The 24,516-nt window shown below is 42.0% G+C and overlaps 1 protein-coding gene across 1 annotated transcript in view; it reads right to left on the minus strand.

Annotated features, from left to right (window-relative positions):
• Nucleotides 1-14,493, minus strand: part of SMCHD1 (structural maintenance of chromosomes flexible hinge domain containing 1) — a 73,694-nt gene extending 59,201 nt beyond the window's left edge. Inside the window, exons 1-3 of the mRNA XM_021386519.1 lie at nt 14,139-14,493; nt 1,738-1,813; nt 1,115-1,276 (exon numbers count right to left, since the gene is read on the minus strand). Of these exons, the coding sequence (XP_021242194.1) occupies nt 1,115-1,276; nt 1,738-1,813; nt 14,139-14,315 (415 nt within the window). The 5' untranslated portion in view covers nt 14,316-14,493. The remainder of the gene's footprint in view (nt 1-1,114; nt 1,277-1,737; nt 1,814-14,138) is intronic.

Consider the following 24,516-nt stretch of genomic DNA (forward strand, 5'->3'; position numbering starts at 1 on the left):
CCATTGTTACCAGCTTGCCTGTGTCACTCAGTAGAGTGGGTGCACCCTCCTGGACATTCCTTTTCTGGTTGAGGTACCTGTAGAAGCCTTTCTTGTTCTTTTTGGCCTAGCCAAGTTTACTTCAAGCTAGGCCTTGGCTTTCCTGACCCCACCTCTATGCAGCCTAGCAGCTTCCTTATACTCTTCTTGCAATACCTGCCCCTGCTTCCGCTTCCTGTGCATTTTCTTCTTACTCTTCAGCTTGACCAGCAGTTCCTGGTTCAGCTATGTTGGACTCTTCCCTTCCTTTCCCGACTTGCTACACCCATGGACAGAGAGCTCTTGCGCCCTGAGGTAAGCCCCCTTAAAGATCTTCCAGCTCTGCTCCGTACCTTTGCCCATGTGGACAGTCTCCCAGGGTGTTTTGGTGACTAACTCCCTGAAAAGCTGGAATTTCCCTTTCTTAAAGTTTAGCTTCGTAATTTTACTCTTTGCCTGCCTCATATCCCTCCAGAGCATGAACTCAATTGTAGCATATAAACATAGATGTATATATTTAAAAAGTAATCATAGCTACAGACAAATTTTTTAGAGAAACCATAAAAGACTTTTTACAGTAAAGTAATACAAAATGCTTTAAGTTACATACTTCATATATGAGTTAGATAAAAAATAAATAGATAATTTAGGTAATACTTGTTCGTATTGGTAAAAGCTAAGCCCTGTAGAACCACAGATGGAACAGCAGAAAAAATTCTATGGTAGCTTGTATCAAAACTGGTCACTAAATTCAAACACAAGTTCTATTTTAAGTACAAGAGGCAAAGCTTGATGATAACGATGATGATCTAAGCTGATAACATTTGCAAGATTATCATCAAGACTAAAGTCATTTTACATCTAAAATACTCAAATTTCTTAGAGACGTATTTAGGTAAGTACTTCTATAAAAATGGACACATACGAATCCAGATTGGGCCATTTCTAAGAGAGCAATTTGTTTAGAAGGCATAGTTAAGCTTCCTTTTACAGCTAAGACTACAGTTTTCACTAGCTGCTACTGAACTTGCATTGTTCATAACCATCATACTCATACAGACATCATTTATTCAATATCATTTTGGCAAATACTTACGCAAAGGATTTTGCCCTTCACTGGCATAATATTCATACATGCCACTTTTGACAAGTGTATCATAGTGGGGCAGGAAGTCAATTCTTTCCTTTGTTGCTGAAAGTAGGGTTTGGTCAACTGACTGTAGTAGATACAGAGTAACTCCATCCTGAACAAGTTCCTCTGCAATAAAAAAACAAAATAAAAAGCCTGTTGGAGAGTGTTCACTGTACATGTCAGCTTCTCTAAACAGAGCATGTTTAGCCACAGATAATCTCTGTTATTTACTTAAGTACTCACTACTCAGCCTTCTGGCAACAGGACCTGATTAAAAAAAATCTTTGCACATTTCCAAGCTAAACAATGCATACTTTCTTTGGTAACAGCTATTTATGAGCCATTTTTTTCCCAATTATTTACAGAATTTGTAACGAAAGTAGACAATTCACCTTATATAGCTTTTATCGTACTAGCTAGCACTTGCTAAAAACCTTTTGTGAAAGTCAATTTTTTAAAATTCTTGGCAAATTATTTCACAATTTTTATTTCCAGTTAATCATTGCATGTAATCATGTAGTCATCATGTGATCTTTACAATCAATACAAGAGGTCCCTGTACTTAATTTGCTATCTAAGATACTTACTGAAGTTGTCTTCTGTAATTTCTTTCCTGTTTGTTGTGGTGATAACAAAGTTTTCATCAGAAGTTATGCCAAACGCCTACAAAATTGGAGGGAATTTAGTTATGATCAGTTATTCCACTAAATATTCAGTTAAGTGCAAATAATAATGGTCTTTAACTTTGCCACAAAATTACTAAAAAGTGTTCTGACGTTTTTTCCATTTTAACTCAGAAGTAGAATACACTTTAATTCCATAATTTGCTTCCTCAACTTAGCTAAAGTTGTTTGCTTTCTTACCTACTTAAAATAACATTCTAGGGAACAAACAGAAATTTCAAAGAGGAAACCACCATGCTACTTCAGACTGAGCAACGAGAACAGCAATACTAAATATCAAGATGACCCAAATTTAACTGCACTCTTAAGGTATTAAACCAAATGCTTATTATACTCAGTTACACATGAAAATATTGTTCTCCAATTTTATTACACATGAAAATCTGAGACTGCTTTTAAAAAATTATTTACCATTAAAACACTCTGGTATGTTTTTCTAAAGCTAGCTAATTTGCCTCTGCAGTCTCCAGCTTGTGACTGTTTCTATTGCCTTGGACTTTTTATTCTGCTTTCCACATGCCTCTACATATATGGCTCTACATGCCCCAATCTCTGCACGTTGACATTAATCGCTCTATGAAAATAAGGTATCAAGTAACTGCATTTTTTACTGTCTTTCCAAATCTTCAAGAATCAAGTTCCGGGGAAAGCCAGCCCTGCTCCTGTTTAATTCTATCAACCCTCTCAATGCTGTGGACACAATTCCAACAAGCGCTTATTCCTCTTAGCTTGATCTTTCTCTGAAGTTCTTGCATTACATGTGGCAACTTCCTATCACCATTTCCTATAGCTCTTCTTTTCTATCCTCAGTACCCAAACTACCGCTTACTTTCATCACATAGGCTTGCTTTCTGTCTTCCAATTACCTTCTCTCTAGTTGTTACCATGTTTTTCAGATATAGTTAGCATCCATCAGCAAAATTACCAAAATACTTCAGGGCAGTTTGTCCAATGGCCACAGTGATGTCTGCACTAAAAAGTGTAGAAGATTGCAACGAACAGGCTAGAAAAACTAGAGCAGTTTACTAGGAGCCATTTAAACTACCTGCTGAGCAACAGATGATAACTACACTTGGAGGCATACGAGTGCATATGGCAGAGGGCTACAGAGGTGACAGTGTGGAAGAAGGTCATGAACTGCCCTGAACCAGCCACAGCCCATAATGGATGGCTTTCAAAGTGATGAGAACAACCTACTGCGCACCAACAATTGAGACAATCAGAAGAGCACATGGTGCTTCTACTCAAACAAATTGGGGAACAAAGGCACACCAGAAGCAACAGAAGAGATGCACAACAGAAAACATGGCTGAAGCTCATGTGAAAATGATTTGAAAATATTAAAAGCTTTTATTAGTGAGAATCTATATTGGTTGCTATGAAAGTAATGCCTCACATTTATTTCCACGGAAAGTATAACATATACAAAGAGCACAATAACACTGTTTGATGGGGGGAAATTCTCAGCTGCAAAACAGTACCCATTAGCATTGGCACCACCATTAGCTATGCATTTTCGCCAGTGACAAACAAGAACCTGCATGCCATACCGTAAGAAGCTGGAACAATTTTTGGCTCAAAGCTTGTTCAGCAGCACCCATTTGAGACACAACCTGCTGCACAAGCTTCTGGGGTTAGTGGTTACCATAAGCACAGCAGTAAGAGAAACATACGCAGTTGGGCAGCCAGGAGAAACCATTTTTGACTGTTGCTCCTTTTGGGCATTCAAGCTGACTTATGGGGGCTGTCTTGGAGGAGAAGACCACCATGCAGTCAATGCGACAATTGCGTCAACAACTGCCGATTACCCAATGGGAGAGGCGTGTACTACAGACAGGCTGTTGCCCCTAACAAACAAAACACAAATGCCCCTGACAACTAAAGGAAGCCCTGATGAACCATCAGAAGTGTCCCTGGCAATCAAAATGACACTATGAAGAGGATAAAAACCCGAAGAGTTCCAAGGTAGAATGGGGTACGCCCAGTGCCAAACTGCAGCTGTGCAGGTCAACCAGACGTCGCTGACTGACTTGCTGCCTCCCTCTGTACCAACGAGGCATCGCTGGATCCCTGGTGGTGACTATCCCCGCTCTGTAAACGATTTACTAGGATTTCTCCCTTTATTGTCACTAACTTCTCCATCTTCCCTACATTCCTTAGTTGCTTAGAATTTGTAATAAATCACTGGTCAGCATCTCGCCTCATTTGCTGTCTTAATCTTCCTCAGGGTATATATATGTCAAACCACCTCCTACAATAATTGGAGCAAGACACATGCTTGTAAAAATCTGCAACAGTGGAGCTGAACCACTGCTTCACAGTCACTATGATGGTGTCATCGCTAGGTAAACGTTACCCACACAGTCCATCTTTCATTAGTATGAAGAGATGGAAGTCAGAAGGTACCAAATCTGGACTACACAGTGGATGTGGTAGGACAGTCCAGTCAAGATTGTCAATGTGCTCCACATTCTTCAAAATGGTATGGAGCATGGCGTTATCATGTTGCATGAGAAAGGTTGTCTTCTTCTCTGGCCTGACTCTGGGAGTTCAGGCATTCAGCTTAGTCAGCATCACAATGGAGCAGTCAGAGTTGATGGTTTGTCTGGGTTACCGGAAATTCAGAAGGATCACCTCCTTTCCTATCCCAAAAGACAGTGCACATCACTTTACCCACTGACAGCTGTGTCTTGAACCTTTTCTTCAATGGGGAATTAACATGTTGCCACTCCACGGACTGCCATTTTCACTCCAGCTTGTAGTGGGGACACCATGTGTTGTCACCAGCAATGACACAATCCCAGAAACTGTCACCTTCAGTCTCATATTGGTTCAATACAACCTGGCAAACTTGCATACAGTGCTCTTCCTGTTCTTGTATGAGCATGTATGGGAACCACCTAGCACAAACTTTGCGATTTTCCAACACTGCCACCATTGTTTGCAATGCACTGAAACCAGTATTCAGCTCTGTATGCAGTCCCCTGACTGTAATGTGCTGATTTGCATAGATGAGTTAAGATGACTCTTCATTTCATGACAGCTGCACATGGCCATCTGGAATATGGCTTCCCTTCCATATCACTGTTGCCACTGCTGAAATTCACCACCCACAGCATCACTGCACTCACATCCACTGTTTGGTCTCCATAAATGTTCAGCAAGCGTCACTGGGTGCCATTTTTTCTGCATGGAGGAATTCAATGACATATCTTTGCCTCATACACACTTCCATGTCAGACGCCATTCCGTCAGCCTGCTTCCCTGCTGCCATCTGTCACATAGCAACTACACATAACAGATTAGCAGGAACGTTCAATCTCTACTGCCATACCACCAACATCAAAAAACAGGGGGCACTACCTTTGCAGCAGCCCTTGTACTTTAACTGTATATTATTTTTTTAGTTATTCCTTGTATCATTGTAGGGACCACATTGTGATTAGTGTATCTATAAAGCTGGATAAGACTTTTTGACTTTGCTGACAGTACTGACCGGGTGCTTAGCAATTTTCAGGCGACCCACGAAGCACCCATGTCAGAGCAGGGAATTTCTCCTGTCTACCCTCCGAGCCCTACAGGGCTGTGGCCTGTACCAGAGCAGAAGAAAACCAATGAAGAACATGGATGAGCAGCAGAGAGAAACCCTTACGAATGTGGCTCCAACCTTTAATGCTGCCTGTTGCCTCACTGAAGGAACTGACAAGAGAAATTTAAACTGAGAATTGGGAAAGAGTTAGAAAAGGGAGATAAAAAATATTTCCCAACACATCTGTTTACTTACCTTTCCCCAAAGAATAATCAAAGGTTTGTGTTAATTTGCAATAAGTTAAACCAAGAGAAATTCCCTGAATTGAGGCTGTTTTGCCCACAATAGGAAGTCAGTCACTGTAACTATGAAATTGTACAAAAACCAAAAAGCTGCCCTTACTCAAAGAAAATAAACGCATTCGCTATCAACTGGAGGCTTATTCTGGAGCACTGTCTGTGTTTCATGACAAATGAAGTTAATGACACTCAATTTCCTGGTTGATATTTATGACATTAGATGAATATAATGCTAGAAGGCAAGAGTTTGAAACAGCCAAGCAATTAATGCCAGACATCCAAGAAGCTTTCAGCAGAGGAATTTAAAGGTAAGATACATGTAGGTGTAAATGAATGGTGATCCTTCTAACCCTTAAATCTGAATCAAGGTTCAACCCATATACTTGCTTCAGTCACAGGTTTTCTTTATATACTAAAAACACACACACACAAAAAAACCCCCCACCAAAATAGAAGCCCACAAATTGTAGACAACTCACTAGCAGCTAAAACTCCTTCAATTACATCTTATTTTCTTTTTTCCTTTATACATAAGCACTTAAAGTAACTTTTCCTGCTATTTGATTCAAATACAAATTGTAAGGCTTTTGTGGCTGCCAGGTCAACTAGAACATCTAACATGAAGTCAACACAGATTTTGCCTCTGTATTTACAGTTTGCTTTGGAAAAGATGTTAAACAATAAGATGTTCAATTCTGTGTGTATAGCATTGTGTCTTGGAGTAATATGGATAGACTTGAAGTGATCGGTGAAGGAGAAATAACACTGTACATACACAATCATTGATCTGCTTCTAGCAGTTTTATCTAACACTGGAAGAAGTATAAAATACTCAATGTCATCTTTTCAAACTGTTTCACTAGAGAACAGCTCAGCAAGAGGTGACCTGGGAGTGCTCGTGTCTGCAGCTCAGCATGAGCAGCAGTGTGTCCAGCAGCCAAGAGGGTGAAATACATGACAGGGTGCATGAAGTACAGCACAGCCAGCTGGTCAAAAGAGGCAATTCTCCTGCTATACTTAGTGTTGGTGTGGTCTCACTTTGAAGACCATGTGTAGTTCTGGGCCTCACAGTGTAAGACGGATGATAAAATCCTTGTGAAGGCACCCAGAGGAGGGCAACAAAACAGGGCTGGGAGGCATGTTCTGTGAGAGAAGGCCAAGGATATTGGTCTGTCCAGCCTGGAGAAGTTGAGAGGCCTCTGTGCTGCTCTCCACAGCTCCCCGCGTAGGAGAAGCAGAGGGAGGTGCTGGGCTCTGCTCCTGGGAACCAATGGCATGAGGGGGATCAGCACAGAGCTGCCACGGGAGGGTCAGACTAGGCACTGGGAAATGTTTCCTTACCCCAAGGTGGGTCAGACCCTGGAACAGGCTTCCTGGAGGTGATTCTCAATGCCTGTCAGCCGTTCAAGGCACTTGGACAATGCACTCCATAACACGCTTTAACTTTTGGTTAGCCCAGCTCTAACCATACATAGACATAAAGTAGCAAAACAGAAAGTACAGTATCTTTACAGAAGATATTTAACCCCTAGCAACTCAGACTTTTCCATCACAGTTGTTTCAATAAGAACATTTTAAAAGTGTTGAAGTTACTATCTCCTCGCATGGTGAACACTCTCAGAATGCAGCTGCATTTACCAGTTAGACATCCTGCTTTATGCCACATTAAAAAGAATTATCAGTCCAAATTGAAAGAGATTTGTTAGATCAACAAGTGGAGGAAGCTATAAAGGATTTTATTCTCAAATCACAGATTTTCAAAAGAGCAACTGTTTTTCAGTAGTGTCTACTGGATATTGAGATATTTGTATTGCATCTTTCAATTATTCTTATGACTGAAAAATATCAACATCATTCATACAAATTAGCAAGTACTCAGAGTAAGACATGAACAGTTGAAGTAGAAACTAAGATCTTACCGGGAGTCACTGAGAACAACTGTATACAATAGCTTCAAAGAGTGCTAATCAGATAAATACTTCCACTCCACTGTTGGGTCACTCAGTTGATCAACAGCCTGCTAAGGATCTGTTTGTGCAGATGGACCTATTATTGAGCACTCATGGTATCAGAGCAAGTATAACAATCATCTCAAGGCAAGCTCATTTGGATACGATTAATGTCAAAACAGAAATAAAGAGCATCTTTTGATACCAACAGTCTCTACAAAAACACATGCATTTGAAACAGATGGAAATTATTTGTAAGTATTTTTCAAAGCTCAGAGAGTTGTACATTACAGAGGAATATCCAGTAGCCACTGTGCAGACAGTAACTAGAGGCAGTCTACTTACAAAAAGCAGTAGCGAACATTACTGTTCTGAAACATTCTCCAACCATTCTTTACTGACAAACACCTCAATTTGAAGATCAAATTGACCCAGATAAAACAGCAGAACTTGAAGTGTCTTGTCCTCTGTAGTACTTCTAAATTTCTCTACTTCCCAAAGTTCAGATGATACAAATATTTACAAAAAGATGGTTCAACAGAAACATTTAAGTATCTCATTAGGTATGTTACTATTGAATTTTGTTATAACCTTTTATGCAATGTCTTCAATTAAAACATTATCACAATTATTTCCTCTATTTTTTTTTCCAATATAAGCAGAAGGTAACTTCATGACAGAAGCTTTCTACAGAAAATACACATGCGTATCTAAGAAATCTTGACCAGAAGAGGCAGTTAACCTAGAGATCTTTTCAAGATTTGTAGGATCTAAGCTTAGTGCTCTAAAGTTTATGCAAAGAACATGCTGTCATTAGTAGACTTGTTCAGTGCCTGTACAAACAGTAGAACTTTCATCAGAAATCCACAAGACATTTTGTCTAAAAGCAAAATCACAAATACTGAAGAACACAGATACCAACCAAGGTTTTGTCATCGACTCTACACAGCTTCCACCATGAAAACATGTTGTATGGCATCACTTGTTAGAGAGAACAATCAAAAATTTGGAAGACACTCTTCAAAAGCAAAAGTACTTGTGGGCATCCAGGAAGTTGCACCTGGAAAACTAATGCTCAAGGAGTGAAGACGATAAGCATCTGACTATCACCATTGTTCAAATCTGAGCAGGAACTTAAAAACCACATACCCTTACAAATCAGTCAATGCACACATTTAATAGTGTAGTATAATAATGTAGTACATTTAGTAACATAGTACCAAAGTGCACAGAGCTATGCAAATTGTATCCTCTTCCCACCCAAAAGTCAGCAACAAAACCAAAGATGCTGTACATAAGCACTTCAGCGAAGTCTGAGATTCAACATGGCAATTATTGAAAAAACTTAAATAATGCCCTGCCTTGTGTACCTGCCTTATGTTTTGTGTATGTATGGCATGCTTAAACAGTTCCTTGAAAAGTAACAGAACATAGGCTTTATAGTACAAAAGTATAATGACTGCAAGGTGGATTGATCTCATTACTAAGAATTAAGAATTCATATTGCGCAAATGTATCAAAAGAGCATTTTGGCATGGTACCAAAATAGCTCTTAAAGATTTAAGAGTTGTTGTCCAGTGATATGCATTCATTCACCACAAATAATGTCACTGAACATTATTTGTTTGGCACTGGTAAGCAAGTGAATACAAAATATTACACCTATCTCTTGAGTTCCCATACTACAGCTGTGTTTTCCCCCCGCATTCCCTTTCAATGAAATCCTTCTTGTCTATCAGCATACTGATACACTGGAATTTGTCTTGGTTAACTGGAAGAAGGTAGAATGGAAGGATACAATGAGAAGCTCAACAACAGACCTAATAAAAATTTTAAACAAAAATGCCTCCAGGGACAGGACATCAACCACATCACTGGGCAACCTGTTCCAGTGCCTCACCACCCTCACTGTAAAAGACTTTTTCCTTACATCCAACCTGAACCACTCCACTTTGAGCTTGAAACCATTTCCCCTTGTTCTAATCACAACAGACCCTGCTAAAGAGTCTGTCCCCTTCTTTCCTGTGGCTCCCCTGGAGATACTGACAGGCCTCTATCAGGTCACCTCAGAGCCTTCTCCTCACTAGGCTGAACAGCCCCAGCTCTCTCACCCTGTTCTCGCAGAAGAGGTGCTTCATCCCTTCAATTGTTTTTGTGGCCCTCCTCTGGATGTGCTCCAACAGGTCTATGTCTCTCCTGCACAAAGGACTCCACATCTGGATGCAGTAATCCAGCTGAGGCCTCACCAGCACAGAGTAGAGGGGCAGGATCACCTCCCTTGACCTGCCGGCCATGCTTCTTTTGACGTAGTCCAGAATATGGACGGCCTTCTGGGCTACGAGGGCACATTGCTGGCTCATGTACGCATTCCCATCCACCAGTACCCCCAGGCCTTTTTCAGCAGGACTGTACTCAATCCTCTCATCTCCCAGCTTGTATCGGCAGTGGATGCTGCCTCGACCTGCGTGAAAGATCTTGCATTGGCATTTGCTGAACCTCATGAGGTTCACCTGGGTCCACTGCTCAAGCCTGTCTAGGAGGATGGCATCCCATCCCTCTGGTGTGTCGACTGCACACCACAGCTTGGTGTCATCAGCGAGCTTGCTGCGGGTGCACTCGACCCCCCTCTCATGTCATTGATGAAGATATTAAAGAGTATCGTTCCCAGAACCGATCCCTGGGGGACACCACACGTCACCCATCTCCATCCAGACATGGAGCCACTGACCACCACTCTCTGGATTCAATCCTCCAGACAGTTCTTCATCCATCAAACAGGCCACACATCAAATCCACTTCTTTCCAATTTGGAGAGAAGGATGTTGTGGGCTACCGTGTCAAAGACCTTACTCAAGTCCAGACAGATGATATCTATCAGTGGCTCTTCCCTTGTCCAATGATGCTCTGACACCATCATAGAAGGCCACTAAGTTGGTCAAGCAGGATTTGCCCTTGGTGAAGCCATGCTGGTTCTCCTGTATCACCACCCTGCCTTCCACGTGCCTTAGCATCGCTTTCAGCCAGATCTGCTCAATGATCTTTCCTGGCTCAGAGGAGACACTAACAGGTCGGTAGTTCCTGGGGTCAGCCTTTTTACCCTTTTTAAAAATGGATGGGATGTTGCCTTTTTCCCATCACCAGGGACTTCACCTGACTGCCACGGCTTTTCTAGTATCATTGAGAGTGGCTTGGTGACTACATCAGCCAATTCCCTTAGGACTCTGGGATGTATCTCATTGGGACCCATAGATTTGCGGATGTTCAAGTTCCTCACGTGGTCATGAACCTGATCTATGCTCACAGTGGGAGAGAAGTTGCTTCCCCAATCCTCTCCTACCAAATCAAACATTTGAGGGCTGTGCAGCAAGCAGTTACCACAGAAGACCAAGGCAAAAAAGTACCTCAGCCTTCTCCTTGTCCATTGTTACCAGCTTGCCTGTGTCACTCAGTAGAGTGGGTGCACCCTGCTGGACATTCCTTTTCTGGTTGAGGTACCTGTAGAAGCCTTTCTTGCTCTTCTTCATATTCCTTGCCAAGTTTAATTCAGGCTGGACCTTGGCTTTCCTGACTCCATTCCTCTAAATGTCATGGTAAATGGTAGAGAATAGTTCTAACAAAAGATAGGAAACTGTACAAGCAATGCTAGTGCCACAAAGAGGTGAAATTTCCTATTTAATTCACTTACCTTAAACTTTCGTTGTTCTGGGGACTGAGATTATGGGAATGCTCCACATATGCTCTACAGTACTCAAACTGAACAGTCAAGCTAACAGATCATTTTAAATAAAGGGGATTCTGCTTTAGGATCACTGCAAGGAAGAATAATGAAGACTATATATGCTTTTTTGTTGTTGTTGTTTTGTTTTAAGAAGGTCCTCTCCTCCCTCAAAAGGAAAGACTAATTTGTATGCATATAAAGCCACATCCGACCACACTGTCATGCATTAACATATTGTTAGGGGATAGTACCAAAACTCCTTAGGTGATAAAAATCAGACTCAAAACTGAAACAAACACTAGCTTCAAAACTGAATAATGAATATTTTAATTACAGACAATACTTTCCATGACAATAATCCGAGGAAATGATTACATGCCTAAACCCATCTCCCAGTGGCCGACTCTCCTGTCTAAATGATCAGTTACTTAGCTACACAATTTGGGATCAAAGATGGCAATTAGATTTAATACTCTTCTTTCAATATTTATCTTCACCTTTAACTCCCATGTGACCTGGTATTAATTTTCTCATGCCGTATAAAGATTTTCCCAGCAGAATTAGCTCCAACAGCTTAACGTATACATGGCATTTTTCCCAGACATTACCATCCTCATGGCCAGTTTGCAGATGCATGCCCATCCTTGCTGTGACTGCGACAACAGTACTACTCAATCTCATGACAAACTACAAACAAAAGTATATCCATAGACAAGCCTATGCTGAGCCTGAGCCACCAGATAGTATAACCATAGGAATGAACATTGCTAGATACATTGTATTTGACTGATCTGGCATTCAGACAGTGTCTAATAGCTTTAGTTGGAGAAAAGCAAATACAACATTCTACTTCTTATCTTAACAATTCAAAGCTACTTATCAAAAGGATGTCTCTTCTTGAACTTTCATCACCTCCCTGATAAGTTTGCAGTACCATGAAGTGGGGAAAGTCTGTCTCAATCACAGGAATCAAGTCACCATCTTTCTCATGAAAGTATTTTGTTGCTACTTTCAAGATGCCAGAGATTATACACTTTCAGTAGCACAACGTTTGGAAAAAACACAACATGCAAAACTGCCAGAGGCACTGAGATGCCAGAACACTCTTCCAGAAGCCTAACAAGAGAACTTGCCCAGTGTCAGTGTGCCACACATCACATGTCAGTCTTCCTGGACACATCAAGTCTGACAGCTTCCCCTGTATCAGTATTTACTGGCCACATCAAACAATCCACCTACACGAACTGCAGGGCATTCAGAGTCAGAAGTCCCACAAGGAGCATAATGAAAGCTCTGAGGTATAAAGGGTCACCACAAAGAAATTAGCAGCAATGGTGGCAGCTCTGACTGAACTGCCACAGGCATTGCTACAGAAGCCCTTTCCCTAAGGCAACAACCACGCACAGGTATTTAAAAGCATCAGCTCTACTATCCTGAAGAATTAACATCTCAAAACAAGATTTACTACAGAACCATGCAAAGAGAGGCAGGTGTGAGAAGGAATTCCTGCTGACACTGAGCACCCACAGCTCCAGCCACAGCAAAGTGCTGCCCAGATGCAGGACAAACCAAGCAATTTTCTTCAAAAAAATACAGCCTAAAGAATAACGCACTAATTGCACTGCATAAAGAAACTAAACGTATTTCAGTAGAAAAAATTAGTACAAAATCTACAACTGATGCTTCTCTTTGCTTCACAACATAAAAGAGCATTCAACAAGTTTATGACACGTACAGAGGTCTCTCCAAAAGTAAGACCTCCTATTTATTTTCATGGAAACTACCATAGACACAAAGAGCACAATAACAATATTTTAGAAGATATAGCATATTCTCAGCTACAAACCACTGTTTTTCAACATAGCCACCACCATTACTTGTGCATTTTCACCAGCAAAGAGTAAGAGCCTGCATGCCACGCTTGTAGATATTGGCACCAGTGGAGGTGATCCATTGTTGCTGTTGCTGCTACTAAAACACACCACCCACTGCCTCACTGTGCTCACAGCCACTGGTTGGTCTCTACATTCAGCAGGTGTCAACAAAATGTCACTGGGTGCCGCTTTTTCCACATGGAGGAATTCAATGACACACCTTTGCTTCATATGCCCTTCCACGTAAGTTGCCGTTCTGTCAGACTGCCCCTCTGCCGCCATCCATCACTCGGTAACAACACGTAACAGGATACTGGCAGGAAGGTTCAACCTCTACTGCCATACCACCAACATTCACCTCCAACGTCGCAGGCCAACACCATAAAGTAGGAGGCATTACTTTCAGAGCAGCCCTGATCACACTCTCAGTAAAGAACACGACGGCCGAAAACGGGCAGCAGCTGCTGCCGGAACTCTGAACTCAACGCGCGGACACACAACTCCACCTCCGCGGGGCCGGAAGGCAGAGCGAGCCGGCGCTCGGCACAGCGAAATAGGACCGAACGCAGCGCGACTCCGGCGGGCAGCAAGCGCCGCTCGCTGCCGACACCTTGGACAGCAGAACGCGCCGCGCCCCCACCCGCCGCGGCGCTCGGCGCTGCCGCCCCACGATTCCCCGCGCGGGGGCGCTGCCGAGCGCAGCCGCCGCCGCCACCCCGCTGCAAGGCCGCCCCTCTGCTCGACGCCGGGCGGCGCGGGCCGGGGGGGCTGCGCGCGTGGACGCGGCACGGGCTCCCTCCCCGGCTCCCCTCGGCCCTCCCCGTGGCGAAAACGGCGGCGTTGGTTGGGGCGCCCGCACCTGTCCGTGCCGCGCGCGGGGCGACGCGTTACGATGCGTTCCGTTACCCCCCCCACCCCTCACCCGCCGCCCTGCACCTGGCACACGGCGCTGCGGAAGCCACGGTAGTTGTTCTTGCCGTAGCTGAGCACTTTCTCGTCCGGATCCGCCTGCTCCCGGCGCCGGTCGAAGAGGAAGACGGTGCGATCCCCGTTGCCGCGTGGAGACAGCAGCATCGGCTTGCGGGCCCCGCGGCTGCCGCCCGCCGCTGCCATTTTGGGAAGGCGAGGAGACGGAAACCGTCCGGCAGCGATGGCGGCAACGGCGGCGTCTGGCGCCTACCCGCGAGCTCCCCCACCTGGCGCTGCGCTTCTGCCGGGCGGAAGAAGCGAAGGAGCCGGAAGGGAGGAGAACGCGCGGCGGCCGAGAAACGAAACCCCAGCTCGTCGCCGCGACCTCGGAACGAGACGGCTCCGCGACACTTCCGGGGCGGGGCCGGGGCGGGGCGGGAGGCGGAGGGCTGGTGCCGCCCCCTGGGCGCGCATGCGTGCTGGCGCCGGCACCGCGTGCCGTTGGCATCGCCCGGCCGTGAGGCGGCGGGAGCCGCTGCCGGCGCCTGAGGCGAGGGCTCAGCGTTCTGCGGCCTTTGTCCCCATTCGGGCTTCAGCGCTGAGGCGCAAAGGACTGCTCGCTTTCCTTAGCATGAACAATCAAGCCCTAAGGTGGTCACCATGACGTGGCAGCTGTAGTTTGTCCCCCACACCCCATTCAGTTTCTTCCTACCTGCGATATAGACACTGAAGTGTCAGCTTGTCACTGCCACATGCTCAAGTGAATTAGCTTCTAGTGTGCCTTGGGAACTGCCAAGTCAGTATAGAGATATTTATAAAAACATTATCATGGAATTACAGAATCACTGTGGCTGGAAGGGACCTCAAAGCCCACCCAGTCCCACCCCATGCTGTGGGCAGTGCTGCCACTCACCAGCTCAGCTGCCCAGCCCAGGGCCCCATCCAACCTGGCCTTGAGCGCCTCCAGGGATGGGGCACCCACAGCTTCTCTGGGCAGCTGTGCCAGTGCCTCACTGCCTTCTTGAGTGAAGAATTTCCCCAGCATCTAACATAAATTTCCCCTCCATTTGTTTAATGCCGTTCCCCCTTGTCCTGTCACTATCACACTGTAAAAAATTTCTCCCCCTTCCTGCTTGTAAGCACCCTTCAAGTACTGGAAGGCTGCAATAAAGTCTTCCTAGAGCTGTCTCTCCTCCAAACTAAACAAGCCCAGCTTCCTCAGCCTTTCTTCACAGGAGAGGTGCTACAGCCCTCTGATCATCTTCATGGCCCTCCTCTAGACCTCCTCCAAAAGCTCACATCTTTCCTGTGTTGGGGCCCCAGACCTGCACACAGTACTCCATTCTGATTTATATATTTGTATCCCTGAATCAAACATGATGTGTTAGTACCTACAAAGCACTTTTTGTTTTTTTTTCCAGATACCCTCCATCCACTCAGCATTCCTGCTTTCTCAAACACTCTTCTTTGCAGCAGGTAGGGTCAGATCTCAGGATCCTTGCTGTCTGGCTGCCCCTGGCTTTCCTCAACCTCATGGACTTGGGATGGGCATTATCTGGAATATGAGGGAGAACTGTGTTATTCACAACACCCGCTCCTCTCTGTGCTGTGCATTTTATCAACAGTAATAATAGATGTTGCGACTGCAGCATAATACCTGGGGAATCCCATTTGTAAACAGCCTTTACACTGAAGATGGAAATGATGATTTCCCCTTGGCAAGCAACTTTTCAGACTTGATTTGAATAAATGTTACTGGTTTATTATGTTTTTTTTTTCTCCTTAGGGAGAAGAGGAATTTTTTTTTTTACATAAGTTTCTACTGAGTAGGGTACATTGAAGGAATGATATAAATGATTAAGGATTTCATGTTCATTTCTGTTTTGAGGTCCACAACTGTTTTTAATTTTTCTTCATGTTGAATGCATGAAAGTCCTTGCATTGTTGTATATGCAACACTGATGACTTCTGCCTGTGCGCCATTTTTGAAGAATGGTAGGACTATAGTAGCTGAAAAACTGTAGTTGAAATAATATTTCAAGAAATAATTACAGTCTTTCAGGAACTAGAAAAACATACTTGTCAGGAACATGTCAAGGTCTTTTGCCATTCAGCAAGACCTGGACAGACTGGTGAGTTGGGCAGAGAGGAACCTGAAGAGGTTCAGCAACAGCAAGTGTAGAGTTCTGCACCTGGGGAGGAATAACTGCATACATCAGTACTGGTTGGGTGCTGACCTGCTGGAAAGGAGCTCTACGGAGGAGGACTTGAGTACGCTGGTGGGCAACCGGTTGGCCATGAGCCAGCAGTGTACCCTTGTGGACAAGAAGGCCAATGGCATCCTGGGGTGTATTAACAAGAATGTAGCCAACAGGTCAAGGGAATTGATCCTTCCCCTCTACTCTGCCCCGCTGAGGCCACATCTGTAGTACTGTGTCCAGTTCTGTGCTTCTCGGTTAAAGAAGGAAGGAACTTGAAGAAAGAGTCCTGCGAAGGGCTACAGAAATGTTGAGGGGCCTTCTTTATGAGAAAAAGCTGAGAGATTCGGGGCTGTTCAGCCTGGAGAAGACTGAGGAGGAGATCTTACCAATACTTACAAATATCAAGTGGTTGAGTGTCAAGTGGATGAAGCCAGGCTCTTTTCAGCAGTGCCCAGTGACAGGAAAAGGGGCAATGGGCACAAACTGGAATACAGTAAGTTCCATATGAACATGAGGAAAAGCTTCTTTACTTTGAGGATGAGGGAACACTGGAACAGGCTTCCCAGAAAGGCTGTGGAGTCTCCTCTGGAAGTATTCAACTCCCACATGGATGTTTTCCTGTGCGAACTACTGTAGGGAACCTGCTTTAGCAGAGCATTGGACTAGATGATTTCCAGAGATCCCTTCCAACTCCTATGATTCTGTGATTCTGTGATATGTAATTCATTCTAGGCTATGCTAATAGCTTTTCCCCTTATCATAAATAGTAGGGACATTGTTGTGGGTACGCTTTATAAAGGGGCTTTGTGAAAGAAATTAAGTGGTCACAAGTTACGCATTCAAATTTCTGGAAAGTGCAGCTTGTGCTTCTACTGTGGTTAACTCAGAGAAACTGAGTATGTTCTGAGTTTTCTGTGATCTCGCTGTACCTGCAGTTCATTCTATCATGCTGCATGTTGTTCTGAGTTTATGCATAGCCTTTCAATACTGTCAGTTGAACACTGCATTTTTAAGAGTTTCCTCATTTGCAGTAATTTATGGAAGATGTCTAGGCAAAGAATATGTAGGAGTAGTAAGTAGAAACTTATATACTTGTATTCACTCTTTTATATGAGGGTGACATTTTCATTGTCTGGTACAACTGCTTGCAGTGATGCACAGATTAGAAGACATACATGGCTGGAATATTTGATCTATGACATAAGGTAACACAGCCCATACTGTGGCCTGTGCCATCATGGTGGTGGCACTGCCCTGCCAAATGGCCCAGCCCAGCAACAGCCAAATAGCAGTGTGTGATTGGCACTGTTTCAGCTGAAACCAAGACATGGGGAAGGCACAGCGCAGTACTGACTGAAGTTATGGCAAATAATGTTATGCATTTTGATTCATTGGCTAAGCACAGTACTGTGAATAGTGAAAAATATGCAGCCATGCTTTCCATTATGATAAAGGAATAGGTTTCAAGAGTGCTGAACAAATCATCAATTTTTGGCGTATTTGCGACTACATTTTCAGTTGACATAAATACACTACCTGCAAACTTCTTGAATGGGATGTATAGAGTTGCAATCAGATATTCAACTCAAAAATTTGATCATGTCTCTTTGACAGACTTTTATAAACCTTATTTTACCAGACAAAGACATTCGTCACTTCACAACCACACCTTATTTGTGTCATCGCTTTCTGGCAGTCTGTACATTTGTGAACAACTATCATCAAGGATGAAGTACAGGAAGGGTAAAATTTCATCAAAGATCTCTGAACACCTCAACATCTCACAAGGAATTGCAACAACTGCCATAGAACCAGAGTGATGCGTTAGTTTCACAAAAATGAGGTCTAATATCCCACTAATTTTATGCTTTTGTTGCTCTCTTTTTTGAATGTTTTAATAAAAAAATTAAAAATAAAACAAGTTTTGTTACTTATATACATTAACTATAGTATATATTTTATATGCAGCTCGATACAATTCCTTTTCACTCAGTGTGGCCCAGGTTGGACATCCATGTTCTATAGGAGCACAAACTTCCTTCTGTATGCTCTGTCCTGCTTGTCTTGAATAGAACAAGCAGCGATGATTAGAAGAGTGTGACTGCTAAGTAAACTAGGACTCCCAACTTGGAAAGGAAATGTTTGTGAAGGCATATGGAGAAATTCTATGAAACTCTGAAATTTAATAATTATATAAGAGAAAACATGTCATGCAAGGACTGAGGTTCATGCAGTTACACTGGGAGGAGGAAAGTTTAAAATGCACATTTTTTTTTTCATGCATTATTGCACAGAGGAACTCGTCATGTTAGAGTTTTGTGAGAACAAAGAGCATGTCTATTACACACTTAAAGGGAATGGGTCTCTTACATTTTTTAAAAAAAGGTAAAGTATGATTCTGGGTCTCCTTAAATCGTGACTTAATGAGACACTGTTACTTTTCAAGTTCCTCAAACAAAATTTTGTTTTTCAAAATACTTTCTGAGAGTTTTTCTGTACTTAAGACAGCACTTACATTTTAGAATGTTAATTACTTTGGGCAGAGAGGGAAAAAAAAGCAGATTGGCAAATACTCTCATCCAGCCTAAAAACAAAGATGCTAAGGGGGAAGAATAGTTATAGCTGAAATGCAGGCACTTCACTTGCATGAAAAAAAGGTACTTGATATTTTGTCTATCTGCCAATTGGTTTAAGGAATACCCGCAGTTGCAAATCTTTAAATTCTGCAGCGTGAAGTATTTTGTTCATTTAACTATTAAAGAAATAATCACGTTCAATCCTTCTGGAAGAGAACTTCCTCTGCTGGTTGAAGGAATGTTGCTTACATCAGTCTACTGGATTTTAAAGTCAAACATCAGATGTTAATTTTAAAAGTTAATAGTAGCAGTAGTGTAACCAATTACATTTTCATGTTGTCAAGTGATATTTCAGGTGATGCTCAAAAATTCTGTTATTTGTGTGTGTGTGAGAGTGCAACTGTAATTATGTCCTATCTGTACCCAGAATGTAATTTTTTTCATTCAAGGAGTAAATTAAGTATCTAATTTCTTTATATTAAGAGAGAACATGAATTAGGTTCTAGCACTGGATAATCTTACATAGCAAATATTTTGTAAATGTTATGAAAATTGCTATGTCTTTGCTAGAATGAAGAGCAGGGTTCCACTAGCAGTGCTTTTTGCTGTGGCACAGTCCATTGAGTGATACTGAACTGCCTGTGTATGGTTTATGAGTAGAAAACTACAAGTTCTAAATTACTGAACAGAAGGCACCACTATTCCTGAAGGTAATGAAGGCTTTCTATCTTAACACAAGAAGCCTGGCACCTCACCTCTAGAACTGTGTAGACGTTTGACATTTTCCACTACAGAAAGCATTTTATTGAAAACCCATGAGGTGTGGAAAAAGACATACCACAGGCACTTAATAAAAATTAAACAGAATTATCATATAATGAGTTAAGATGATTTGATTAAGTGGATTACAGAAGTGCTATCTGGTATTTTTTATTTAATTCTCAATAACTCGAAAAACGAACAACTTAAGTGTCATTTGTGAAACACAATCCAGTTGGTCAAGAAGACTGTAAAGACAGTCCATAGCTCTGAGATATCTAATCAATGTGAAAATAGAAGGAATTATCTTTTGAAAAACTGGAGGCAACACAGGAGATGGTGGAGAATGGAGGAGGGACAGGAAACCGTTTGTTGATCCTTCTGTGGTCCAAAACAATACTATCATCTATGACATGCTCATTTAAACATTCAGTAAAGATAATAGCTTTGATGACTATAGGCTACAGGGTATAATTAGTTGTCAAATATTTTTTCTGATAAGACTTGGATTGTTCATTTCAGAATTAAGTGAATTCAGTAATTAGTGTAAAAATAAAAATGGTGGTCAGGAACTTCCAGTCCACCTTGTAAAGCAAGATAAAGGGATGTGGAATTTTATGTGGAAATGATAGGAAGATGTATTTTTCACAAAGCATTTAATTGGACTGTGAAATATGTTGTCACATAATTAGAATTAATGATTTAGTGATTTAATATACATATAAATAGAAAGGAGATCAAGAAGTAGAAAAAACTGAATTATGAAAAGATTCATGGGAGACAAACAAATTATGTATTTTGGTCCTAGGATAGAATAAGCAAATATTCCTTAGTAGGTAGAGTTTAAGTTGGAAGACAATCATCCCATATCTGATCATTGTAGAGCTTTTGCACTTTCTTCCAAAGCTGTGTTTGCGTGGAGGACATGAGACGAGACAAATACTTGAAGGCTCAGTTCTTGGAACTTCTGTGAAACTCTTTGAGGGAATTCGTGCCAATGCCAGGGAACCTGTGTGAAAAGTGAATTTGCAGTAAGCTCTTGCCATTCATCTGCCAGAGACACATGACTACAGTCAAAAATGCAGTGTTAATGGGAGAAGTTTGATTACAGTCCATTACATCTCATGAATACCAGTCACCTCTCATATGAAAAGCGATTGGATGGACTGAACCTTAAAAGCTTTCTTACTCTGTCAGACATACTCACTGGGAGAAAAGACAGTTTTTAGTTTGTGGAAAGACTGTTGAAGTATAAGGAAGATGAATATCTTCAAGCATTAATATCTTAATGATTTCTGATGATTTTTTTTTTAAGACCACATCTAAAGAAGTCCTTTCAGCTACACTGTTACAGGTAAAAAAGACTGGGATGAAATCCATCATTTTCTTTGGCAAGATGTGTAACAAACAGCAAAATGTCATAAATACATTGCCACAGAGAAGGTGTGGGACATCCTGCTTTTCACTTCAAGATGATGCTACTGTTGGTCTTATTAGTAGCTTTTCCTTTTTTGTAGCTGAATGTGGTTACCACTGGCTTTTCTTCCTGAAGACTCTTCCCCTTATGACTCCTCCTATAATCTTGGCTTTTGGCATTGTTTTCTCACTCTTCCCTTTTATCCTGAACTAATGGCTGCCTTCTCCTGAACTGTCAAGGAGTGCCTTCACCACCATCTCCAGTAGGAGGGGCAGCTCAGAGCCCAAGCCAGTGAAAGACTGTCTAGTCATTTAGATGTCTGTGGTTTACATTCCCTGATGCTCTGGATTTTGAGATGGTGACACAGAAACCATTGCCCCTCCCTTGCCATTTGGGGATTTTCTTGCCAGGCAGAGACCCTGTATGTATGACAGTTTTGCTGCAGCACACACAAAAGATAGCTAGGATTTAAAGAGCACATAGGCTGAGCTCTTGTGTGTTCAGCATGTATGATAAAACACCTCAGCAATATCTTCTGACTAGTCAGTCAGGTGGGAAACGTTGGTCTCTGCTGGAACAGATCCTCAGTGATGCTCAATTGCCATTCTCTGACTCCTTGTTTATTCTTCCACAATTTTTCTCTTTTGAATTGGTGTTTTTCTTCTTAAAAACTTACAGCTGTCTGAAAAAGTGCAACTTCTGTCCATAATTTTTGTGAATCTTGGTATGAGAAGTGAAACAAATTTCAGGACATCATCTTGCTCATTTCAAAATGTTTATACATCTGTCTTTTCTTCTGTTTTGGAGTCTTGCTAAACTGGTGCCTATTTCAGTGTAGGTGAAAATTGGGTGGTAGTAATTTTGGTGTGTTTTTAAAGCTTAGCCTTGCTCAAAGAGTCCCTTAAACTAAAATGCTGATCAGATAGACACTGCCTCTTGAAGTTGTGACCTCATGCATGAATTGGTAGGGAAAACACCATGTAGACCACAACACAAAAACATGTTACCACAAAGATGCTGATAAGGACTTTTAGAATGGAGGGACAGACACAAGCATTCTGCAAGTGGGCATCCACTTCAGAGGAACGCTGGGACAGGTAGGTCCTTGCTAACAGGGATTCCCAAAGTGCCCAGTCTCTAGAAGGGAGTAGAGCAAAACAGACATGGCATTTGCTGTAGTTTCTATAGCACCCTAAGGTCAGACCAATGACATGGACAGTCTAAAGCCTGTGAGCTTCTGGTGGAGCAATGGTGGTAGTGTTCGTAAAACGTGTTATGTTTGCACAGAGGCACTCAACTTTCCCAGGTAAAGAAATAATTGGGAAAAATATTTTAACTTTTTTCCATCTTTAACAAAGCAACCTGCTCTTCAAATCTGAGAGCGAAGCGATAAACATTTTAGCTACTTACATAAGAAATCAGTTTTTGAACAGGTAGGAAATACAGTATATAGAAACAGATTCTCGATATCACTGATTATGCAAGATTACATTGTTTAGGGTCAAGAGAGGAAGATCAACCTTCAAATTTCAATTAATTAGTCAAAGAACACTGCCTGTGAGGAAAGATTCTTTCTTTTCTAAAGCAGACAAATTTAAAAATGTCTTATAACTGTTTCCATGTAGCTGAGACTGGCATTTGTCCTATAATTCTTTCAGTGTGAGCAGACTTTGTAAATTGAAGTTTTGTTAACATTTTATAATCAGTCGGCTGCTCAGGTTTTCCCAGACATCAGATGCCAGCAGTAACAGTATTGCCCTGACATTAATTGCAGAATTTAAAAAAATCAACAACCTTGTGCGTTTTCTCTAATTGCAGTTGTTGCTGGTGCCAGACCTGTGATAGCTTAACAAATGCCTTTTATTCCTCTAGTAAATTTTTAATCTGCAAATCTGAAAAACAGGCGGAAAAATGTTACATAGATACTACTCCGCCAGCTCGTCTTGATGCAAACTGATGTCTCCCAGAAAAATTCCATAGACCAGTAGATTGAGTTCTAAAGAAGAAATCTGCACAATTATTTAAGGTTTTTCTCAGGTTGATGGAGCAGTCCCTGCCAGTCTCCTAATATAGCATTGGAGATGTTGGAGTATTTTCCTTTGGGGCATCAAGTCTATTATCCAGCGAAGATACTGAGGATTGTATGAGTCTTCCACACTCATTCCACTGCTTAGAATGGAATGGATGCCATAAAAAACTTTAAACAGGCATAGAACACACAAAACTCCAATGAAGACCTAATACTCCTACATATTTGGAGACCTTTCGAATGCATGCTTTCATAACGCAGGCACCCTTTCAGAGTTAAAAATCTGGAGAGAGCAAGTAGTGAGAAAACAAGTTGACTTTCTGTTCTATACCACTGTCAAATGAGCAAGATTAAGTGACTCAAAAGGAGGCATTGAGGTTTCCAGTATTAGAATAAGGGCACGCTCCCCAGAGCAGAGCAGAAAAATACTACATTTAGTATGCGTCCTTTGTTGTGCTCAGAAAGTGTTTACATGCCAAACAACCTGGAGTAAACCTGAGTCGTAGTCAGTACCATTGTCCACAAAAGTCTGTTCCTCTGCAGTCACTTGACATTAAGAACTGTTTTTACTATAAAGCACTGCTGCAGGGAGTTTGCCTTGCTATTGGAGAAGGAATACCTTCAGCTGTTGGCCCTTTCTGCTCTTATTTATAAAAAATAAAAAACAAGATAAAAACAGATATCGATTTTTTCGATTCTAGTGTCTGAAGCATAGCAGGGATGAGGATTGCCTTTAAGGACTGAAGTTCACAGTATTAGTATATATTACAAGTATTAGAGAACCACCACAGGACAATATCCTGCTTGGAAGGAGATTTGTTTGGACACACAGCGCTGCATATTTGGGCAGACAGCAAGAAGGGCCAGAGTAGTCTCATACATACAAACTGAACAGAGGGTGCAAACTTCTTATTAAAAAACACCAAAAACCTCAAAATAACAATGCCTCATCAGGCACTTACAATGCATTTAAGAAGCACTCCGAAGAACTACCCAATTCTTGATAGCGATGCGAGATTTTTGATGACAGATTAGAAAAAAAACAGTTCAGGGAAGAGAACAAAGCTATACACCAAGTGCCAGCACGCTTCTACAGTATCACCAATTATTATTCAACAACTAGGCTAAAAAAAAGTGAAAGGTCATGTAAAGTCCTTTAATGCTTGAAGTAACAAAAGGCTGGTTGGGAGAACTGGTGCCAAAGGGTTGCCTGGGCGTGTAGATCACTTGTCAAAGGAAATCATACCTCTGTTCCTTAGAGTTTTAAAAAAGCCTATTTCTAACAGGTTGAGACAATTTATATTCCTTTTCTTATACAATTTGTAAGAAACTTGTTTTAATTTTTTTTCCTTTACACAGCATATTAACAGCAAAGATAGGGAATTGATCTGGTGCTAGAGAATCATGAACCTTCCTAGTTTCT

This window comes from Numida meleagris, chromosome 2, assembly GCF_002078875.1.
Source record: "Numida meleagris isolate 19003 breed g44 Domestic line chromosome 2, NumMel1.0, whole genome shotgun sequence".
In the NCBI taxonomy this organism is placed as follows: Eukaryota; Metazoa; Chordata; class Aves; order Galliformes; family Numididae; genus Numida; species Numida meleagris.